Genomic DNA, 23,975 nt, shown 5'->3' on the forward strand with positions numbered 1-23,975 from the left:
ACGTAATATCAGAGTGATATGATCGAATTTCGAAACATGAGCAATCAGGCATGCGGCAGCATTCTGTGCCATCTGCAAAGTACGCAAAACATATTTAAGCAGCCCTAAATAAATAGAGTTGCAATAATCCAGCAGCGGTGTTATCAATAATGTGACAACTGTACGAAAGTTGCATCCTATAAATAATCATGTAACCTCCTTAATAACTACAGCTTGAAAAACACACTGGAAATCACACACTTAAAATGGGGCTTAAATGACAAAGATGAATCAAGCACGACTCCCAGATACTTACATTGCTGTCTCACTGCAATGACCTCACCTGCTAGGGAAATTTCAGAGGGACACAATGCCAAGTTCTTTCCATGGGCCAAAAATTATACTTGTTTTTGCAACATTCAATTTTAGATGGTATAGCGTCATCCAATCCCGAATGACAACAAAACAGTCATTCAAATATGAGACTGCTTCATAATGCAACTTTTCAACGGGAATCAGAAATTGAATATCGTCCGCATAAGTCTCACCCAGTCAGTAACACTCACACCTACCCTCATGATGAACCCCCTCATATTCCTATACTTCCTCTGCTATACCTCTCCACCCTCACAGCCTTAAACAACATATCCCCCAACCATAACATCAATCCTCCATGGAACTACAAACAACAAAGATCCCGTCCACCAGAAACTCAAGAAACAACCGATGGAATACATTAGACATCTTCAGCACATCCTCCCCATACTCTGGAACAAACATAACCACAATAGACACCAAAAACAAACAAATCCTAAACCCCTCAACAACCCACTACCTACAAAATACTCAACAAAACCAAACGAAATCGCCATCCCCTGCATGTATGTTAACGCTCGATCAGTGGTAAACAAGCTTTTCATCCTAAATGACCTAATCACATCAAAGGACATTGCTCTGACATTCATCACAGAAATATGGCTGAAAGACCTTGAAAGCCCTGAAACCCCATACCTCTGTCTATAGGGTCACAACATTCTTCATTCTCCCAGAAAGTTCAAACGTGGAGGCGGCCTGGCAATAATCTACAAAAACTAATACCATCGCCGAAGCAGATTCAAGCTCCCAACCTGACCAAGAATACATCACCTGCAAGCTCGAAAGCGAGCACAACCTCGCACACAAGAACGTTGGAATTCTCCTACTCTACAGACCCCCTAGCACTAAATTCAGACTCCATCACAAAAACGATGGAAATAATAACAAATCTTACTTGCCAACATGATAAACTAATCATACTCGGTGATATCAATCTTCCCCTTGAATCTGCAGAAAATAAAGAAGTCGCTAAACTCAAGACTCTACTTGAGGACTGCCAAATCGCAATCATATTCTCAGGCTCCACCCATGAAAAAGGCCATACCATAGATTTGTTTGCATCCTCTCCACCAAACCTAGTCAATAGGGCCAAATGTTCCCCCTCCCTGGACAGATCACTTTCTCCTAGAATTCTGTTTAAACCTAACTGACATAGACCTGAACTCCAAAGCCACCAAAGAAACAAGAGTAGTCCGCAAGAAAACAAAACCTGATTTATTTTGGAACATGATCTCAAAATCTCTGCCCTTCCCCCCCCCCCCACGAATAACATTGCCTCAATGATAACCAACTGGAACAAAATCATAGTCAAAACTCTAGATACTGTAACCTCCCTCCACCCGCGTGTAATAAAATCAAACCGACCTTCACTCTGGTTTACGGAATCCTTAAGACTAGACAAACAACTATGCAGACGTCTAGAGAGGAAATGGAGGAAAAACAAGACACCAGTACACAGAACACAATGGAGAGCAGCCATAAATAAATTAAGGACAATATATCCGAAACCAAGAAAAACTACTACGCCAGTAAACTAGGAAGCAACACAACCAATAGCAAACCAATAGCAACCAATAGCCTGGTACGACAACTGACATCCTCCCAAACCAAGAATCTGCAACCCACTCTAATAAAATCCAAGCCCAAGAACTAGCAGATTTCTTCCTCAACAAAGTCAAATTGATCCAATTGGAAGTTGCAAAGACAGCCACAACAAACACTTCCCAACACAACTACGGAATACACTGAACCCATAAAAGCAGACCAAATCTGGACTTCATTCACTAACCTTTCCATCCCTGATACCAATAAACTAATATCAAAGCTAGCCTTACGAGGCACTCCCCTAGACAGCTGTCCTCCATACCTTCTTTCAGCAGCTCTGCATCATATCATTAACTGGCTCACCAACCTGCTAAATAGTTTCCTGAACCAAGGGCACCTACCCAAAGAAATTGGTAAAATAGCCTTAACCCCTATACCGAAAACAGTCCAAGCAGACCTCTCCATAGCATCTAACTACAAACCAATTGCTGGCATTCCGATCCTCACTAAAATCCTTGAGTCCCATGTCAGCAAGCAGCTAGCCTCATACATAGAGCAATACTCCTGCCTTCATATGTCTCAGTACGGCTTCCGAAAAAAGCACAGCACCAAGCTCCTTATCATCACGCTAATCACTAAAATCAAACAGTTGCTAAGCTCGGGTCATCAGGCAATATTACTCCAATTTGATATCTCTGCAGCCTTCGACTTAGTGGACCACTACCAGCTACTCCTAACCAAACTCTTGGAAATCGGAATAATGGGTACTGTACTGAAATGGTTCGCCGACTTCCTACAAAATCGCGAATACATGGTCAAAAAGCAAGAAGTATACTCCAACCCTTGGAAGGCATTCTGTGATGTTCCACAAGGCTCTCCATTATCCCCAATCCTATTCAACTTATTCATGAGCTCGCTGGGACACATCAAAATGGAAGATGAAACTATACTATCCTACGCCACGACATCCTCCTCCTCATCCCCATAACCAATAACCATCCTAATATTGTCAAAAAAATCTCAAACAATTAAGATAAAATCCAAACTTGGGCAAAGAACAAGTTGAAACTAAACGCCACCAAGACCAAAGCCATTGGTTTCCGCACCGCACAACAGAATGTCATATCCAACCTTACTCTTTCATCAGGCATTACTCTCACAATGGAAAAATCCACCAAGGTACTAGGCTGCATCTTAGATGACACTCTCACAATGGAACCTCAAATCTCTAACCTTTGGAGAAAGACCATCTACACCAGGGCTGCCCACACTTTTTGGGCTTGCGAGCTACTTTTAAAATGACCAAGTCAAAATGATCTATCAACAATAAAATTTTTTAAAAACACAAAGCACACTGTACGCAGAGAAAATGTTAATTATCATTTATATTCAGGGGTTTTTTCAAAGAGGTCTATGCAATGTCACCTCAGTAACAACTATACAAAAATAGACAAATATCCCCCTCCCTTTTTACTAAACCACAATAGTGATTTTTAGTGTAGGAAGCTGTGCTGAATGCCCCGTGCTGCTCTTGACGCTCATAGGCTCCCTGCGCTAAAAACCACTTTTGCATTTTAGTAAAAGGGGGCCATAGTGCAAAATATAGACAGCAGATATAAATTCTCAAAACGGACACATTTTGATCACTAAATTGAAAATAAAATCATTTTTCCTACCTTTTTGTCTGGTGATTTCATGTCTCTGGTTGCACTTCCTTCTTAGAAACATAGAAACATAGAATATGACGGCAGAAAAGGGCTGTCGGCCCAACACGTCTGCCCACTCAAAAGAACACTCTCCTAAGCAATTCCCCGAAGTGAACCCACATGTTTATCCCATCGTTTCTTGAAGTCAAGCACATTGCTGGCCTCAACTACCTGAATGGAAGGCCATTCCAACGATCAACCACCCTTTCAGTGAAGAAGTATTTCCTGATGTCACCATGAAATCTCCCACCCTTGAGTTTGAGCGGATACCCTCTTGTTGTCGTGGGACCTCTAAGAAAAAGGATATCTTTCTCCACCTCCACCTCCTCCTGTAAGATATTTGAACATCTCTATCATGTCTCCCCTCTCTCTGCGTTCTTCGAGAGAATATAGCTGCAGCCTGCTTAGACGCTCTTCATATGTGAGATCCTTGAGTCCTGAGACCATCTTGGTAGCCATTCGCTGGACCGATTCCATTCTCTTTACGTCTTTTTGATAATGTGGCCTCCAAAATTGAACACAGTACTCCAGATGAGGTCTCGCCATGGACCTGTACAATGGCATTATGACTTCAGGCTTTCGGCTGACAAAACTTCGGATGCAACTCAGCATTCGTCTAGCCTTGGCCGAAGTTTCTCCACCTGAGTTGCCGTCTTCATATCTTCGCTAATGATTACACCCAGGTCCCATTCTTGTTAAGGTTTCCTCGTTCAGGATGTATGTTCTGCTGGGGTTACCGCTACCAAGGTGCATAACCTTACACTTTTTGGCATTAAAGCTCAGTTGCCAAGTTTTAGACCATTATTCCAGTAAAAGTAGGTCCTGCCTCATAGTGTCGGGCATGGTTGCACTGTCAACCACGTTGCATAGCTTAGCGTCATCGGCGAATAGTGTAATTTTACCTCGAAGTCCCTGAGGCAGGTCCCTTACAAAGATATTAAACAGTATCGGACCCAAGACCGAGCCCTGCGGCACTCCACTGGTCACAGCCGATGTTTCTGAGGGCATTTGTCGTTGTCTCTGGCAAGGTTCACCCAGAGTGATACCCCCGTTTCTGAGGGGGTACCATTTACTACCACCCTCTGAAATCTACCACTGAGCCAGTCTTTAACTCATGCAGTCAAAGTTTCTCCTAATCCCATCGCTTTCATCTTGTTTAATAACCTATGGTGTGGGACACTATCAAAAGCCTTACTGAAGTCTAAATACACAATATCCAGGGATTCCCCCCTGTCCAGTTGTTTCATTACCCAGTCAAAGAAGCTTATCAGATTGGATTGACAAGACCTTCCCTTCGTGAACCCATGCTGCTGAGGGTCCCTCAGCTTCTTGTCATCCAGAATCGTATCCAATCTGTTATTAATCAACGTTTCCATAAGTTTACACACTATTGATGTGAGACTCACTGGTCTGTAATTTTCAGCCTCTGACCTGCATCCCTTTTTGTGGAGCGGAATGACGTTAGCAGTTTTCCAGTCCAAGGGAACTTTTCCCTTGTTTAGGGAAAGATTGAAAAGCGCAGATAACGGCTCTGCCAGGACATCTCTCAGTTCCTAAAGTACTCTGGGGTGCAGATTATCCGGCCCTATTGCTTTGTTCACTTTTAGCCTCGATAGCTCATGGTATACATTGCTCGCGGTAAATTCAAAATCCCGGAACGGGTCCTCCGAGCACTCCCTTGTTTGCGCCTGCGTTCCGGATCCCGGCGCCTCACAGGTAAAGACCGAGCAGAAGTATCCATTGAGTAGTTCAGCTTTGTCTGAGTCCGGGTCTACATAGTTACCGTCAGGTTTCCTTAGGCGCACAATCCCTTCTGTATTCCTTTTTCTGTCACTAACATTCCTGAAAAAGGATTTATCCTCTTTGTTTACATGCCTAGCTATATTCTCTTCCATCCGGAGTTTGGCATTCCTGACTGCTGTTTTAACAGTTCTAGATTTCATCAGATAGGCTTTTTTAGCTTCTTTAGCTTCCGGTCGTTGTTTGTAGGATACAAATGCTCTTTTCTTCTGCTTAACTAGTTCCGAGATATCTTTGGAGAACCATTGGGGTCTGTTATTTCTCCGTTGTTTACTCACAGTCTTTATGTAGAGGTTGGTTGCTTCCTGAATTACCTCCACACTGTCAGTTGTGTCCCGGTTTTGCAGTGCCTCATAGACATAATCTCCCATGCTCTGGAAGTTAGCTCCCTTAAAGTTAATGACCTTTGTCGATGTATTTGGCCTAGTGACTCCCTTCTTGAGGTGAAACCACACCATGTTGTGGTCACTGGAGGCCAAAGCCTCAGGTTTCCGTTATCACTACCACGTCCAGGTCGGCATTTCTCATTTCTGTTTCCATTTCCAGAATTTTATTGCCCAAACTACGTGCATTAACATACATAGCCTTCCATTCTCTATGTTTGTCCGGTCTGCATGGAGATCTTCCCGTTCGAGTTAGTTTGTCCCCCTCAGTACTGTCTTTGACGCAGATACTTACCTCAAACTCAAAGATGGAGTTATTTACCCTATGCCTTTCTTTCTCCCCCTGGCCTCCCCTCTCTTTCTTTCTGCCTTTCTTTCTCTCTTCCCCTGCCTGCCTGTTATCAGGTCTTGGGAACATGTCCCAGCTGAGGGACTAGAGCTGGTAGTATTTTAGTAGGTGGGAGGAGGAGGCCCACTGAATTCTACTGCTCAAAGTCTGAGGCATCTCTTCATAGAACACGAAGATCCAAGGACATAGAAATATGATGGCGGATAAAGGCCAAATGGCCCATCCACTCTGCCCGTCTGCAGTAATCATTATCTCTTCCTCTCTCTCTAAGAGAACCTACATGCCTATCTCACGCTTTCTTGAATTCAGAGACAGACTCTGTCTCTACCACCTTTTCCTGGAAACTGTTCCACGCATCTACCACCCTTTCCATAAAAAAGTATTTCCTTAGATTACTCCTGAGCCTATCACCTCTTTAACGTCATCCTGTGCTCCCAACATGATATTTTTTTTACAATGGTATTGGAACTTAGAGAATCTGACTCTGGTTCATACAGGAAAATATGCCAGGGTCTGCAAAGGAAAGCATACCAATTTATCACACTTTGTAAACCATGCTTGTTTACTGTGTCCTGTAAAATATTTTTGATATTCCAATACGTTTACTGTACATAGTTAAAAAATACTGAATTCTGCAAGATTTTTTTTCCTGATGACAGAGAGTATAACTTCTTGGCATCTGACTCTAGACAATTTTTATATGAAGTAATCTTGAGTGAATTTTTGGAGGAGAAACTGGGGAGGGGACAGGCTTTAGAAGTGTTGAAACTCACTTCTAATCCTTTATGCAGAAGGGATTGTATGGTATAAGAATGTAAATGAATGCCACATTATTGGTTACAACAAAAAACTAATGTTAGTCTTCACTGGTTTTTATGATCACAGTTTACATATATGGTGTTTTCTACTTGTAGATTAACAGCAAGAAGAAAGAATCAGCTTGGGAACTGACAAAGAGCTTTTACGATGCCTGGTCAGGATGGCTGGTGGTTACACTTACTGGCTTGGCATCAGGTAAAGGATGTGGTGGCAACTTCAATATGTGGTATATCAGCTATGTCCAAAAACTCACAAAATTGAGAGTAAACAACTAAATAACAGAATCCTCAAAAAATTAAACAAATTAACCATAAAAGAGAATTCATTTAAGAAATTACTTATAATATTGAAAATGTGCTCACTGAAACAAACACCACATGATGCCGCTGGGGGGCAAAGGAAAAGGTGTTTAGTAATTATATCATAGCACAAACCCTCCCTATCTCCTCAAGAAAAAGTGTATTCAAACAGTAAAAGATGGTATAAAACATTTAGCTACAAAAGATGGTAATAAGGCAATAAAAAGCAGTCACTTATCTTTAGATGTTTTTCATTAGACTCCCGGAAAGGTAATGCAGTTCTGAATAATGACGTCTTCCACCAGCTCGCAACTCAAAAATCAAACTTTATAAGCATCTTCCACCAGACTATCTACCATTAAACACCATAGTACTTTTGACAAGTTGTGGCACTCTATAAGCATAATAGATCTTTATGATCCGAAAATGAAAAGCTATTAATTCCAATAGCACAGGGAAATTATGCTCTGGTGAGCCAATTGCGACTGTGTGCAAATTGGATTCAGTTTAAGAAGCAGTTAAAAACGCAACTGTTTGTTACTGCATTTTTGTGATCTATTAATATGTATTTGAAGAAAAGAATCTGTTTGCTATTGTAATATTGCGATTAATTAGGTGACATTTGAAGAGAGTAAATTGTTTAATTATGTAGATTTTTATGACATGGTTTGTTTCTATCTTTAGTATGTTTTAATTGATGTAAACCATTTAGTTTTTTTGTAAACGGTATAAAAAAAGTTTAAAATAAATCATATTTATCCCCAAATCCCATTCAGATCTCAAAAGTATTCTTCACAAATCCACCTCCCAAAGCCTTCATATTTGAAAGTTATCCCCTTCCCATCACTAAGACATTGGTAAAACTTAGAAGTCATCTCTTCTGCAAGGTTGGGCTGAGCAATTTCTCAAATGCAGTTTTCCCTTTCAGTAGGTTTCCCAACACTCCAGAACTTTGCAAATAGTGTTTAAGTCAGTGGTCTCAAACTCGCGGCCCGCCAGGTCCTATTTTCAGGCCCTTGGTATGTTTATTATAATCACAAAAGTAAACTAAAACAGTTTCTTGATCATATGTCTCTTTAGCTAAAAATGACAATATTATTATTAAGACTTAGCCAAAAGGAAAGATTTATAAACTATAAAGAGTTTTACCTCATTTCTTTAATAAGACATTAACTAATTTTTTTAAGTACCTGCAAATCCAAAATGTGGCCCTGCAAAGGGTTTGAACTTGAGACCACTGGTTTAAGCTGTAAGTAGGGTAATAAATCTCTGGAGAGCAATGCATATTTCATTTGTAACTCCCCAGATGCAAGAACCCCACTCCCCTGAGGATCCAATAGCTTCTCCACAAATAACTAACCCTTGAAAAAATGTCCTTCTCTCTTCCCCCAGGTCATATTCTGCCTTAAATCTCAAGGATGCATACCAGAATTATTTTTTCCCTTCTAACAGTCAAGATGTAGTTGCTGCCCAAATGCTCATTGTAAAATGATGTAAAGGACCTCCCATATTGAGCTTCTGAAGCTCGCTTTTATCAGGCATCTACGGCAAATGCATCAGTGGTATATCCATCCCATCCCCTTCCTCAGTATCTTACCACTGCATAACCTCCTGCACTTTCCACTTCAGTACTGCCCCTTATTGTGCCGCTTTGTAATATTTTTAAATATTAGGTACCACAAGCCCTGCCTCAGCCTTACCTAAACATGTAATTTGTCATGCTACCCCATTGGCAAGGAATGCCCAAATGAATCTTAATATATGTTGTTGCAGGCGTAACAGCACCCTATTCTCTATCTTGATTGGTAAAGATTGAAAGAGATAGAACAATTGGGAGTAAGATCATCATTTTAATAGCTGCAATCCATCCCACCCAGGAGAAACAAAAAGCACCCCACACCTGTCCAAATTATGCTTGATTTTCCCCATTAGAGGATAGTCCATAGTTTATAATTTAGTTTATGGTATTTAGTTGATGATGTAATTAGTCCCCGGTCCCCTATATGAATACCTAAATATAGGATAAGGTGATGCTATCTATCGGAAAGGGAACTAAGCTCATAACAGTGCCAGACAATCATCAGGTAGAGTAACATTAAGAACCTCAGATTTATGCATATTAACTTTGAAACCCGAAATTTGTCCATACCGCACCAACTCTCTCATAACTGCTGGAAGTGATAGCTCAGGCAGAGACAAGGTAAAGAGAAGATCTGCAAAAACGCTCAATTTATATTCATTCTCACAGGCTCTAATTCCTTTAATCAAAGCCTGCTCTAGCACACTATGAGCTAAAGGCTCAATAGCTAAAGCAAACAAAATAGGAAAACAGGAATAATCTTGCCTCGTTCCTTGGAATATTTCAAAATGCTGGTGGTGAACTGGGTTAGAAACTGGCTATCGGATAAACGCCAGAGGGTGGTGGTTAATGGAAGTCGCTCGGAGGAAGGAAAGGTGAGTAGTGGAGTCCCTCAGGGTTCGGTGCTGGGGCCAATCCTGTTCAATATGTTTTTGAGTGACATTGCTGAAGGGTTAGAAGGAAAAGTGAGTCTTTTTGCAGATGATACCTAGATTTGTAACAGAGTAGACACCGAAGAGGGAGTGAAAAATATGAAAAAGGATCTGCAAAAGTTAGAGGAATGGTCTAATGCCTGGCAACTAAAATTCAATGCAAAGAAATGCAGAGTAATGGATTTGGGGAATAATAAACAGAAGGAACCATATATGCTAGGAGGAGAGAAGCTGATATGCACGGATGGGGAAAGGGACCTTGGGGTGATAGTGTCCGAAGATCTAAAGGCAAAAAAAACAGTGTGACAAGGCAGTGGCTGCTGCCAGAAGGATGCTGGGCTGTATAAAGAGAGGCGTAGCCAGTAGAAGGAAAAAGGTGTTGATGCCCCTGTATAGGTCATTGGTAAGGCCCCACTTGGAGTATTGTGTTCAGTTTTGGAGACCGTAAGAAGGACGAAGGATGTAAGAAGACTTGAAGAGGTCCAGAGTAGGGCGACGAAAATGATAGGAGGCTTGCGCCAGAAGATGTATGAGGAGAGACTGGAAGCCCTGAATATGTATACCCTAGCCTAGAGGAAAGGAGAGACAGGGGAGATATGATTCAGACGTTCAAATACTTGAAGGGTATTAACGTAGAACATAATCTTTTCCAGAGAAAGGAAAATGGTAAAACCAGAGGACATAATTTGAGGTTCAGGGGTGATAGATTCAAAGGCAATGTTAGGAAATTCTACTTTACGGAGAGGGTGGTGGATGCCTGGAATGCGCTCCCGAGAGAGGTGGTGGAGAGTAAAACTGTGACTGAATTCAAAGAAGCGTGGGATAAACACAGAGGATCTAGAATCAGAAAATAATATTAAAAATTGAACTAAGGCAAGTACTGGGCAGACTTGCACAGTCTGTGTCTGTATATGGCCATTTGGTGGAGAATGGGCTGGGGAGGGCTTCAATGGCTGGGAGGGTGTAGATGGACTGGAGTAGGTTTTAGCAGATATTTTGGCAGTAGAAACCCAAGCATAGTACCAGGTAGAGCTTTGGATTCTTGCCCAGAAATAGCTAAGGAGAAAAAAATAAAAAAATTTAAATTGAATCAGGTTGGGCAGATTGGATGGACCATTCAGGTCTTTATTTGCCATCATCTACTATGTTATGTTACTATGATCTTAGTGTAAGCCAGAGGTGCTGTGTAAATAACTTGAATCCAGCCCACCAGTCAGGACCCCAGGCCTATCCTAGCCAAGATTTTAAACAAAAAGGGCCAGGAGACATTTTTTTTTACTTTTAACATGGATGCTTTGTATGTTAGAATGGGATATTGCACTTGTGTTAATTGGCATCCTTGTGGCCTGCAGGTGCACTTGCAGGGATTATAGACATTGCTTCTGACTGGATGACTGATCTGAAGGAAGGCATTTGTATCAAGGCCCTATGGTATAACCATGAACAATGCTGCTGGTTGTCCGACCAGGTAACCTTTGAGAAAAGAGACAAATGCCCAGAGTGGAAAACCTGGGCAGAGCTCATAATTGGCCAAGCTGAAGTAAGTGAAACTTTACAGAAATACTGCCTGTTAACAAAGCATTATTGTTAGAGCATTGATTAATAAAGAAGTATGTTTCTGCCAGGATAGAATGTATTTGTGTCAGGAAACAGTATTGCAATTTAACATACTTTGATTCAGGGCCATCCTGAGGGTTGTGGGGACAAGAGACAGGCACAAAAATTGCTCCCTGTTCGTTGTCTTCCTTTTGGTAGCTGCAGTATTAGGACAGGGCAAGGCTACTATGGGGCATGTCACAAAGGGTGCAATTTTGGTTCAGGACACTTCTGCTTTGATTCCCTCTTTTTTCTCTAAACCAGGGGTGTCCAGCCTCGGCCCTTGCCAGGTCAGGTTTTCAGGATTTCCTAAATGAATATGCATGAGATTTATTTGCTTACAATGGAAGCAGTGCATGCAAATAGATCTCATGCAAATTCCTTGGGGAAATCCTGAAAATCTGATTGGATTGCGGCCCTTGAGGACCGATGTTGGATAACCTTGCTCTACCACATGATATATGTAGAGCTATAGAAAAATGACACTGAACCACTTGGGAAAGAGGCTAGCTGGTGGTTGTGTTGTGCTTTGCGGCATCCTCCAATCTGATAGAGAGAGTTTTTCAGATAAAGGATCAGAGTCCAGTGACTGCATTTTTTCCTGATAAAATTTCTGATTGATTAATTTTTAGACATAAGGTGTATTGCTGCTTTTTTTTTTACTTTATTTAGTTTTTAATGCAATACAATTTATATACAAATAATAATAATCAACCAAGCACTTATAATCAATCAGTATCTATACAAAAGATAAAAATTCCCTCCCCCATCCATCATTACCATCAGGAATAATACCAAAACAAAAGATATACCCATCCCCCTGGATGTGTAGGTGAAAAACCAACTGAAAATAAAGATAAAGGTGTATTGCTGCTTTAATAATGTGCTCCCAGATGGTGTGCAGGTGGAGGTTATTATATCTTCACCAGTGTGTGTAAAGCGCTGGAGAATTTTCTCCTTTCGCTTATCCTTCACACTGAGGACTCCTCCTTCACATTATATTTTGGATTAAATATTTTGGATTAAATACTTGGTACTTTAGACAGAGTGGGTCGCCTTGTGAGTCTATTAGACCTTTCACTGCTTCATGTGGTTTCTTTTTAAATTCCAAAGATGCATTTCCTGGTTGAAAAGAAAAGATGTTTCTGTGAGCATATCACATCTTTTGCCAGTGCAAAGTAGAAAAATAAATTTTAGATGAGGCTTATGATAATGGAAAACTTATGGAAGAGTATTGCATTACAAAACCCTTTTAGTTAATTCACATATGAATGAATGAAAACTTTGTTAAAACATATAAAATATTTATGTTCATTTTCCCCTCCATATTAGATTTCTGTGTTTTGAGAAGAGTTATAAAATCAACTAAGATAAAAAAGAAGTGGTAGTGATTAACTAGTTAGATACCGTTCTATGCAACAAAATAACAGTTTTATTTCCTTTCCTTCAGCTGTTGGGACACAAATGGAGAAAGTTTGCATGATATATAGAAACATATGTATTTAATATTTCTGTAGATGACTGCAAATAAATTAACTTGTTTAATATGGTCTTTCAGGGTCCAGGTTCATACATAATGAATTACATAATGTTTATTTTCTGGGCCTTGAGCTTTGCCTTTCTGGCTGTCTCCTTGGTGAAGGTGTTTGCTCCATATGCATGTGGATCTGGGATTCCAGAAGTAAGTTCTGTAAACTTTTACTAATGTTTATCAGGATTAATTTACTGCCTTTTTGTAAAAATTCACCTAAGACTGTGTACAGCAAAAATAACATAGGGCTAGATTCACAAAGCAAACCGATCTGTACCAATCGGTTTGCGACCCCTTTGCGACCCGATTCACTAACCTCTCCTGTGATCCGCGTCCGAGCCGTGCATGCAAATTAGGGGAAACGGCATACAAAGTAGGCAGGGACGCGATTCACTAAACAGAAGAAGGAAGACTTCTTACCGACTCTCCTGCCCTTTAAAACCACAATCTGGCAATGTGCTTTTGCAGAATATATAAAAAAGGAATTCTTCCTTTTTTATATATTCTGTAAAATGCATTGCCAGCCCGTGGTTTTAACCCGCCCCGCACCGATGCCCCCTACACTGATCCCCGCACCGTGCCAATGCCCCACAAAAGGCAGGAGGGATGCCAACTCCCTTCTGCCATCTCAAACCCATCCTGGCTGGGCCTGGCCCAGCCCACCTCCCTCCCTGTAGCTTATGCTAGGCCGGCTGGCCTCGTACCTTTAAAATTGTTGGGAGCAGGAAGGGTGCTTGGTCCCTCCTGCTCCTCCAGCCTCCTGTGCAGCAATGACAGCCTTAGGCCACACCCCGATGCATTATCTCATGCATGGGGAAGGGCCTAAGGCCCTGATTGGCTGAGGCGCTTCGGGCCTCTCCCTTGGGTGGGGCCTGGGGTGCCTCAGCCAATCAGGGACTTCCTTAGGGAGGAGTCTAAGGAAGTCTCAGGCCAAAAACAATGGCCAATCAGGGACTTCCTTAGAATCCTTCCTAAGGAAGTCCCTGATTGGCTGAGGCGCCCCAGGCCCCTCCCAAGGGAGGAGAACGAGGCGCCTTAGCCAATCAGGGCTTTAGGCGTCTCCCCGATGCCTCAGATGAGGCATCGGGGCATGGCTTAAGGCTGTCATTGCTGCGCAGGAGGCTGGAGGAGCAGGAGGGACTGAGCACCCCTCCTGCTCCCAACAATTTTAAAAGTATTGGGAGGGGGTGTGCCTGGCCCAGCCAGCCGGCCTAGCTTAAGCTACAGGGAGGTAGGTGGGCCGGGCCTGGCCAGGATGAATTTGAGATGTCAGGAGGGAGTTGACATCCCTCCTGCCTTTTGTTGTTCAGTGGGGCATCGGCACGGGGGGGGGGGCATTTTTTTAGGGGGTTTGGGGAGGGAGGAAGCATTTCGGGGGGGAGGGGCTTTTTTATTTTTATTTTAACCAAGCAGTTATTTTGCGTGTGTAATACACGCAAACTATCTGCCCGATTTAAAAAATAAAAAATAAAAAAAGCCGGCAGAAGCAGTGACAGGAGGCTGCTTCTCCTGTCATTACTGTCAGGGTCTGCGCATGCTCCAGGATTGCTCTCTAGCGATCCATGCTGTGGTTGGGGGGCGTGTCAACAATCGTCCCCATTTGCATGCAAGCCTTTTGTGAATTCATTGGCCTACATGCAATCGGGAACGGATCAGACACAGAATTGGGGGGGTTAGTGAATCTAGCCCATAGTTAGTAGGCAATTATAGTAGTAAAAAATAATAAAAAATATTCAAATAACACAAATTTATTGTTCTTTTTTTTTAGTAATTTTATTTTAGCAAGCTGAATAGTACAAGCGGAGATTCAAGTTGCAGGCAGTGCCAACTTAGAGGATGCACCAGGGAGGGGCCTAAGGCTCCGATTGTCTCAAGTTATTTAAGACCCCTCCCATGGGATGAGCCTTATACAACCTGGGTCAATCAGAGCCTCAGGGCCCTCCCCTTAGTTTACAAAACGATTGAATAAACTCGTTTTTACCAATTTTCTAAAATTGAAGTAGGATGAGGAGAGCATGATAACGTTACTAAGCCAATCTTTCCATTTGCCTGCCTGGAAGGCAAGAGTTCTGTCCAAGAATCTTTTGTAGTGGCAGGCCTTTATTGTCGGATAGGTGAACAGATGTATTCTTCGTGTGGGCCTAATAGAACTTGCCAGATTAAATTGGGAAACTAGGTAAGTGGGGGCCAGACCAAATATCTAATATAATAAAATGCTAGGCCGCGCATGCGCCGGTTTTCCGTGAGCTGTAGCGACCCATAGGAAGTGCGCATGTGCGGCTTACGGTCTGGCCACACGCGGCTGCCGACTGCTAGCACCCCCTGCCCTCTCCAAGCCGGGACCGCAGCCAGCCAACGATTGCTTCCACAGCATGGAATTACTTATCTGCCAAGCCCGCGAGGGGAGGAGTGAGAGGGCTGGGGGCTGTCCCGCTGGCAGCAGGGCCCCGATCCCCTTGCACCGCAGCAGTGTCGGTAAGGAACAAGTCGACGACTCCCCCCTCCCGCACCAACCGCTGCCGCTCCTGTTTGAAGCGGCCTGATGAGGTTCGCAGCCGGCTGTAGCGAACCTCGCAGGCCGCTCTCCACATGAAGCACGTTCCCTCTGACGCAATCGCGTCAGAAGGAACATGCTACCATATGGAGAGCGGCCTGCGAGGTTCAATACAGCCGCCCATGAACCTAAGCAGGCCGCTTTGAATAGGAGCGGCAGCGGCAGCAGGAACCATGGACGGATGGACGGAGGTAAGAACGGGAGGGGAAGCCAAAAAAGAAGGGCTATGGAGCAGGCAGAAAAGGGAGCTGTTTTGGTGGGAGGGTTGTGCTGAGTGCACGAAGCAGGCAGGCAGGCATTGCACAACAGGGGGAGAGGCAAAGGGGGATGTTTTGGGGGGATGGTTGTGCTGGGGGCCGACAGCAATCATGGGGGGAACAGAAGAGGGCCACGGAGCAGGCAAGAATGGCACAACAGGGGACCAGAGGGAGAGCGAAAGGGGGCTGCTTTGTGGGGAGGGGTGTGCTGAGGGCAGACAGCAATCAGGGAGGGGGGAGGAACAGAAGGGGGGCCATGAAGCAGGCAGGCATTGCACAACAGGGGAGAGGCAAAGGGGGCTTATTTGGGGGGATAGTTGTTCTGGGGGCAGAAAACAATCATGGGGGGGAGGAATAGAAGGGGGCCATGGAGCAGGCAGGCATTGCACAACAGGGGGATAGGGGGCTGCTTTGGGAGGAGAGTTGTGCTGTGGGCAGACAGCAATTATGGGGGAGAACAGAAGGGGGCCATGGAACAGGCAGGCATTGCACAATAAGGGGAGAGGAAAAGGGGGCTGCTTTGGGGGGATGGTTGTTCTGGGGGCAGAAAGCAATCATGGGGGGGGACATAAGGGGGCCACAGAGCAGGCAGGCATTGCACAACAGGGGGAGAGGGAAAGGAGGCTGCTTTGGCAAGCAGGGGGGTCAGGGAGACAGACAGAAAGAAAGACGCACAGACAGGGGACCAGGGAGAGACACAGACACAAACAATGACAGACAGACAGCGTCCAGGGAGAGAGAGAGACAAATAAAAAACAAAAAACAGACATACAGACATCTACTCTAGCACCCGTTATTGTAAGGGGCTTAAACACTAGTTGATTTATAATAGAGAATAACACGGGGGGAAAAATCTGTCCCCGTCACTGTCCCGTCCCCGGCCCACCATCCCCTTCACCGTCCCATCACCGCCATTCCCTTCACCGCCCCGTCACCGTCACTGCCATCCCATTCACCGCCCCGTCACCGTCCCCGCAGCATCCATATAAGCCTTAATACTACAATATTTAGCTTATTCCTTTCTTATACATCAAAGTTCTGGCTGCTGAACTAGAGAAAGAGATGTTCAGCTGGCAGGGCTTTGTTTATAAATTTTTATCAACACAACTAATATACTGCTTTATCCTAAAGCAAACAATAAATAAATAAATATAATTTTTTTTTTCTACCTTTGTTGTCTGGTTTCTGCTTTCCACATCTTCTCATTCAATTCCTTCTATCCACTGTGTGTTTTCTCTCTGCGTCTTCCATTTGCTGTTGCTGTGCTTCTCCCTTCACACCCCCCCCAATTGGTCTAGCACCCATCTTCTTCCCTCCGCTCCCCCACTTCTTCCCTCCGCTCCCCCATAGTCTGGCATCTGTCTTCTTTCCTTCCAGCATCTTCTCCCCACTCTGTCTTCCACATTTCCCTTCAGGGTCTGTTTCTCTCTACCCTCTTTCAATGTCTGTTCTATTCCTTTCTATCGCCACCCTTCCCTCCCTCCTTCACAATCTGTTCCTTTCTACCACCCTTCGCGTGGCTTATCTATCTACCTCCCTCTCTGTTATTTTTGTGGCACGTTACAATGTAATTTGTGCAAGTCGCTGGAGCCTACGAGCTCGATCCCTGTCCCATCCCCACAAACCATCTCGCTTCTGTGTTCCTATTTTCCCCATTTCTAATATCTCCCCTATGTATCTGGAATTGCCCCCCTCTGTGTTCATATACCATCTCCATGGCATGTCCCCTTTATGTTTCTATTCCCATGCCACCATGCACATAATTTCCCCTCTTTCTGTTACATTCCTGTGTCTAGATTTCCCCTATCTTCCTCTTCCATACCAGTGTGTCTCTTTTCAACCCCATCTAGCTTCTCTCCCTCTTTCTTCCGCCCCCTCTCTCCCCCCCCCCCGCTTCCAGCATTTGGCTCACCTGCCTGTCCTCCCCTTTCTTTCCTGCTGTGGGTTTCTTTCTTTCCCTCTTCATCCCCTTGGCCCAGAATCTTTTTCCCTTTCACTCCCTCCTTCCTAGTGTGAGCCGGGAAGGTCCAGCAGCCCCCACCCGCCAGATTGCAGAGTTTAGCCAGCTCCCTCCCTCCACCTCACCTTATATGCCAAGTTTGCCGGCTTTCTTTTTCCCGAGCCGCATGCGTTCAAAAAGCTGCGCACGCGTGGCTGCGCGAGTTGATCAATCTTCTCCTCTCCTGCAACTTCCTGTTTCCGGTTGCGTCAGAAGAAAAGATTGATCAACTCGCACAGCCACCCGTGTGCGGCTTTTTTGATCGGGAAAAAAAAAGCCAGCAAACTCGGCATATAAGGTGAGGTGGAGGGAGGGAGCTGGCTAAACGCTGCGATCGGGCGGGTGGGGGCTGCTGGACCGTGTGATCCTTGATGCCTCACTGCGGAGACAAGACCATTCACCGCTCCACGGGGCGGTGAATGGCCTTGTCTCCGTCCCCGCAGCGCCTACTATTTTTCTTTTCCCGTTTCGGCGGGTTACCCGCGGCTACTCGCGGGTAACAACCACTGTGTCATTCTCTAATTTATAACACAGACAAGAGAACTTAAACAGGATTCGTGCCTCTAGGGGCAGCCAATGGAGTTTTTGATAGTAGGGGCTTATGTGTTCCCATTTCTTCAGCTCAAAAATCACTGTTCACAATACTTGTTACAGAGCAGAACAGAATCCTCACACCCCCTTTTTCTTGTGATGTCTCCTATTAGAGTGGTTGTCAATTGCTTTGCTACAAACTGAGGAGACAGAGGTCAGCCCACTGAGGAAGGAGGTGGAGCTGAAAGATATAGATGACATTCTTCGTAAATATAACTCTAGGATATAGGACTCCCAGACACATCTACCAGAAAGAAAATTATAGAGATAAGAACCTAATCTTCCAATAGTACAAAAAAGGACACAATAAATATCAATAACAAATAAATAGTATGAATTACATAATACATAAATGCTGTACAAATGAAATATAATAAATCTAACAAACATAATAAAAAATAATTATATGAATAAATTAAATCCAATTAAGCTGCATAAGTTTGCAAAAATAAATAATAAAAGGAAGAACAATAGCAATAAAAATAGAACTGACCATGGGGAAGAGGGAAAGGAGAAAGAAACTGGACTACATAGGTTGTGGAGTGGGAGGAATTCTGGCAAATGCCATACAGTGTATGCACTGCCCCTGGGGGAGTCTAATTCAAGAATGGGGGGAAGGCCTGGGTTCCTGAGACATCCTCCCCCATGGCTACACCACTGGTTTAGACCAAGTGCTCAATAATATTTGTTGAAAGCATACAGTAGAAAGGAAATATCACTTGCATTGACATATGTTGATAAAGGAATTTAAGAGTTCTTTGAACTCTGGCCCCGTACCTTTGTGAGAAGTTGAGAGTGGGAGGGATGATCGGTCCCTCCTGCTCCGAGGTCCGCTAGTCCAAAATGGCGGGCCTTCCCCTCCCTGGTGCATCATGTGATACACAGGGAGGGGCCTAAGGTTTTAGGCTCCTCCCTCTATCCTGGGATATAGAGGGAGGAGCCTAAGGCCTTGACAGGCATCTGAGCTAATAAGGGCCATAGTCTTTCCCTGTGCATCAAATGGTGCACCGGGGAGGGGAAGGCCTGCCATTTTGGACTGGCGGGCCTCGGAGCAGGAAGGCCAAGCATCTCTCCTCCTCTAATGCAAATAAGGTCACTAATATTGAAATGCCATGTACACTAACTGAGCGATTGATGCACAAAAAAAGCAAACACTTATAGCGATCCGATAATTTAGTCCTGAAATTAATAATTTGTGAGCATAATTCGTTCCAGAAGCATGCTTTTAATCCAAAGCGTTTGTATATCAAAGTGAATTTCTCCATGGGAAATAATGGAAACTCAGACAAACTTTAATATAAAATATACTGTATATACTTGTATTGCAAGACCTCGCTCGTTTAGAACAGTCACTACACTCCCACAACGTATCGAGATTAGGTGGGAACTCAGGGAATTGGGTAAGACTATGTAGACTTCATGCTGCTAGTTTTTAATTGCTCACTGTTGTTAGCTTATTATTTTGTTATTGCCACTAGTCCATCAATTGTTTAATGTTATTAGTTTATTAATTTGTCATTGCTGCTAGTTTATCAACTGTTTACCGCTGCCATTCTTTTAATCTATCTCTGATGCTAGTTTTGTAATCACCTATTGTTGCTACGTTACTAATTTGCTTTCACTGCTAGTTTATTAATTGTTGCTAGCTTATTAATTCACTTGCGTCACTAATTTTTAACTGTCTATTGCTGCTGATTTGCTATTTTTGCTAGTTTATCAATTTAATGCTGCTATCTTATTCATTTGTTGATATTCTTAGTTTACCAACTGCTTCTTACAGATAGGTAACTATTTCGTTACTGATTTTTTTTTTTTTTTACTCTGTACTTTTATTCATCTATTTTATCTTAAAAGCACTTGAATTAATTAGGTAGCATTTTACAACTACTTACTTTTAGAAACCACCATATTGTCTGTACCGAACTCGTACCTTTTAGCACAAGTTTTTTTATTTTAGAGTGAGATCTTAATTTAAGTGTGTTCAAGATGCATTCTTTAAAATGTTTTTCTGTTACTCCTGTTAGGTAGATTGAAGGATGTTAGTTTGATACCACTGGAGTTATCCATGGTAGACATTGCTTTATGCAAACCTCTAAATTCCAATCCACAGTCAGCTCCAATACTGTTTAACTCTGAGGAATTACCATCATTTGATAAATAATAATTTGGAAATTTTATCTTACACACTTAATAGAAGGGACCTACTAGATTCCTTAAATTGTATTCTCTTTTATATGCCACCCAACTCCTGGGCTGGGGCCAAAAAACTTTTTTTTTTTTTTTCAATAAATTTTTATTAGAATTTTGTAAATATAGCAATCAACAATACTGTACACTTCAGCAATACAGAGATAGAACACAGCGTGAATAACAAATCTTTCACCAATTCACCCTCTCTTTTCCCAATGCTCAGAATACAAAATACAAAGAAACAGTGCCATCTCCCTCCCTATCCTAATACCAACCCCAAAGACATCAATATTATCCCCTCTCCCCAAACATTCATGACCCCCCCTTGTGGGGGCCCCTCAGTTGGTGCTGCAGAGAGCCCCCCCCCCCCGCACACCTCTCCCCCACCATTTGCTCGCAAATATAATTAAACATATTGAAAAATTTTCTTCCAGGATCTTTCCTGCTGTTCATAATAACCATAATGCTTCGCAGCAAGACATTCCATCTGGGCCAGTTGGCTGTACTTAAACAACCATTCCTCCCCAGTAAGAACACCCGTACATTTCCAATACTTTGCAATTAGACACTTTGCAGCTGCCAAGCCTATACGCACAAGCTTAGTTTGCCAAGGGAGGCCTCGAACATTGTGCAACCCCAGCAAACAGACCTGTGGCAAAATTTGCACGGGATTCTGGATCCACTGAGTTAAAGTGGTAGTAACATGCAGCCAAAACATCTTAATCTTCCTACAATCCCACCATATATGTAAAAAGGAACCAGGTACATTGGGATACATAATATGTAAGCGCTCTGGGGTTAAATACCATCGTGTTAAAATTTTATATGCATTTTCTTGTACCAATATGCAATGAGATGCTCTCTGTACCTCAGCGCAAATTGGAAGCCAGTCTTTCTTTGTAAACCACAACTGTAAGTCCTGCTCCCATTTAAGTCTAAAAGGATATTGAATCAGCTCCTGTCCTTTCAAATACAGTGGAACCTTGGTTTGCGAGTAACCCGGTTTGCGAGTGTTTTGCAAGACAAGCAAAACACTCAGCAAACTTTTGCCTCGCAAAACGAGCATGTTCCGATATGTGAGCACCTCCCCCCCGCTCTAACCGGCATCACACCCCCCGAACCAGCATCGCAAACCCCCCCGCGAACGACCCCCCCCCCCCCCCAGATGCTCAAGACCCGGCCCAGGCAAGAGGCGGGAGCTTGCTTTCACTCTCACAACCAGAAGAAGGGGTAAGGAGCGTGTTTGAGAGGAAGGGCAGGCGGATGCTGCTTTCAGCACGGGAGTGCGATGCGGTTCTCGCGGGGGGACGTTTGCGGGGGGGAGGGGGTTGCAATGCCAGTTCGGGGGGTGCGATGCCGGTTAGAGCGGGGAGAGAGGGGGTGATGGAGCAGCGCTGGTAGCCTCTGGTGGGGGGGGGGGGGTTTGGTGGAACGAATCAAAGCGAGTTTCCATTCATTTCTATGGGGAAACTCGCTTTGATATACGAGTAACTTGATTTACGAGCATGCTTCTGGAACGAATTATGCTCGTAAACCAAGGTTCCACTGTACTTATAAAGGATTGAAATTGGCCGAGGCACTTTGCCCAATAATACCCATAAATTTTCCAAATGTTCCCTCCCCTGCGGATTCCCCCCCACAGTCTGCCAAAAGCTTAAAATGGTGAAGCTGCCTATATGCAAAGAAATCCCCCCATAACCAGTGGAAACCTATATTTATTCAACTTCTTCCTGGTCTCCATTCTCTCAGGTATCTATCCAAGCTCTGATTACCGCAATTCAACTTTTCAGGACGTTGTTATGCACTTTTAACCACACAGCCCCGACAGAGCTCCCGATTCAAGCAGCCTTCCCGTGGCGTGACGTCACTTCCTCCGCCAAAAACATTTTTATGAATTTATTCTTACTAATTCTCTTGTGACCTCACAATGTTTATTGTTGGGTGACATTAATCTTCATTTGGAAGTGAAACCTGACCAGGATGTAGCTGATTTGACGGCCTTTCTATCTTCCCTGAAATATTCTTTTCCTCAGCCATCACAAATGCATATTGGGGGTCACCATCTCGATCTGGTTTCATTAACTACTAAATCTGAACTTATCCCAAAAATCTTGGTCTGATCACTTTATTTATTATTTTTCATTGGGATGGATTAAGTAATATAATTTAAATGAAAAATCACATAAACAAGATATTCTTATCAGGAAATCACCCGACCCACTTGAATTCTGGAAACGAGTTGATTTATTACCGGAAGACAAGATTTATGAATTTCCATTTAATTGAAAAACTTTATGTAACACTATTTTAGACGAAATTGCACCTAAACACGTCGTAAAAAGACAAGCAGGTGATTTAAAAAAAATGGTATGATGCAGAGTTATTAGAAATGAAATGAATAGTACACCGTTTTGAGAAGAAATGGCTAAAATCTAAATCAGCCATAGATAAAGAAAAACGGAGTAAGGAAGTTAGAAATTATAAATCATTACTAAGAGAGAAACGGAAAGCATATTACACAGATAAAGTAGGGAACACTAGTATCAATGTAAAAAAATTATTCCACTTAATTAATAATGTATTTAATGTGACTAAAAAAACACAATCTCCAAGGCTGCCTCTACCATCTGCCAATGACTTAGTGAATGTCTTCTGTTTCAAGGTTTCTAGTTTAATATCTTCTTGTTTGCCTTGTTCATAAATTATCGACTATCATTTTAATATGATAGAAGAAGAAGTTTGTGCAGATTTACATTGGTCTCCATTTGATTATCCAGAATGGGATGATTTTTCCAAATTATTCTGTAGATATGCTAACGGCCTCTTTTACAAAACTGCGCTAGTGGCTGCGCTGCGCTAACAGCCCCAAAGCCCATAGAGATTTAAAGGGCTCGGGGCTGTTGCTGTGCGGCAGCCGCTAGTGCAGCTTTGTAAAAGAGGCCGTAAATCATATTGTCTACTTGACCCCTGTACTCCTAACCTCATGGCAGCTGCCCCCTTAAGTTTTAAATTGAAATTATTTGAATGGCTATCTGACTCTCTAGAAGCAGGAATATTTCCGTTTGAGGAAGATAATATAATTATTACGCCAATAATTAAAAACATTAAAGCAGTCGCTTCTTGGCTGGCCCAGAACTTCCTCTCTGACGTTAGAATTGATGTCGGGTGGCAAGAGTTGGTTGGCCCCGCGGGGAAGGGAAGCAGGGAGAGCTCAGAACTTGACGCTGACCTGTTCCCCGATGGCGGCAGAGGCAGCTTATTCACCGGCGGCGGTGGCAGCATGTTCCCCAATGGCGGTGGCTTGGAGGGGGGCAGGGAGAAAGAAAGAAAGAAAGGGGGGGACAGGGAGACAGAAAGAGAGAAGGGAGATGGGAGACAGACAGAAAGGGGGAATAGACAGAGAGAGAAAGAAAGAAGAGGGCAGGGTGAAAGAAAGAAAAAGTTGGGAGAGGGAATGAGGTCTGGAGGAGAGGAAGCATTCAGGAGGCTGA

General features: G+C 43.4%; 1 protein-coding gene across 7 annotated transcripts in view; it reads left to right on the forward strand.

Moving 5' to 3' along the window:
• CLCN3 (chloride voltage-gated channel 3) overlaps positions 1-23,975 on the forward strand; it is a 190,404-nt gene that overhangs the window by 109,137 nt on the left and 57,292 nt on the right. For all 7 annotated transcript variants that reach the window (XM_033942323.1, XM_033942304.1, XM_033942294.1 and 4 more), the window contains 3 exons: positions 7,052-7,151; positions 11,119-11,306; positions 12,921-13,043. In XM_033942323.1, coding sequence (XP_033798214.1) covers positions 7,052-7,151; positions 11,119-11,306; positions 12,921-13,043 — 411 coding nt within the window. The remainder of the gene's footprint in view (positions 1-7,051; positions 7,152-11,118; positions 11,307-12,920; positions 13,044-23,975) is intronic.

The sequence above is a fragment of the Geotrypetes seraphini genome, chromosome 1, assembly GCF_902459505.1.
Source record: "Geotrypetes seraphini chromosome 1, aGeoSer1.1, whole genome shotgun sequence".
Taxonomy (NCBI): Eukaryota; Metazoa; Chordata; class Amphibia; order Gymnophiona; family Dermophiidae; genus Geotrypetes; species Geotrypetes seraphini.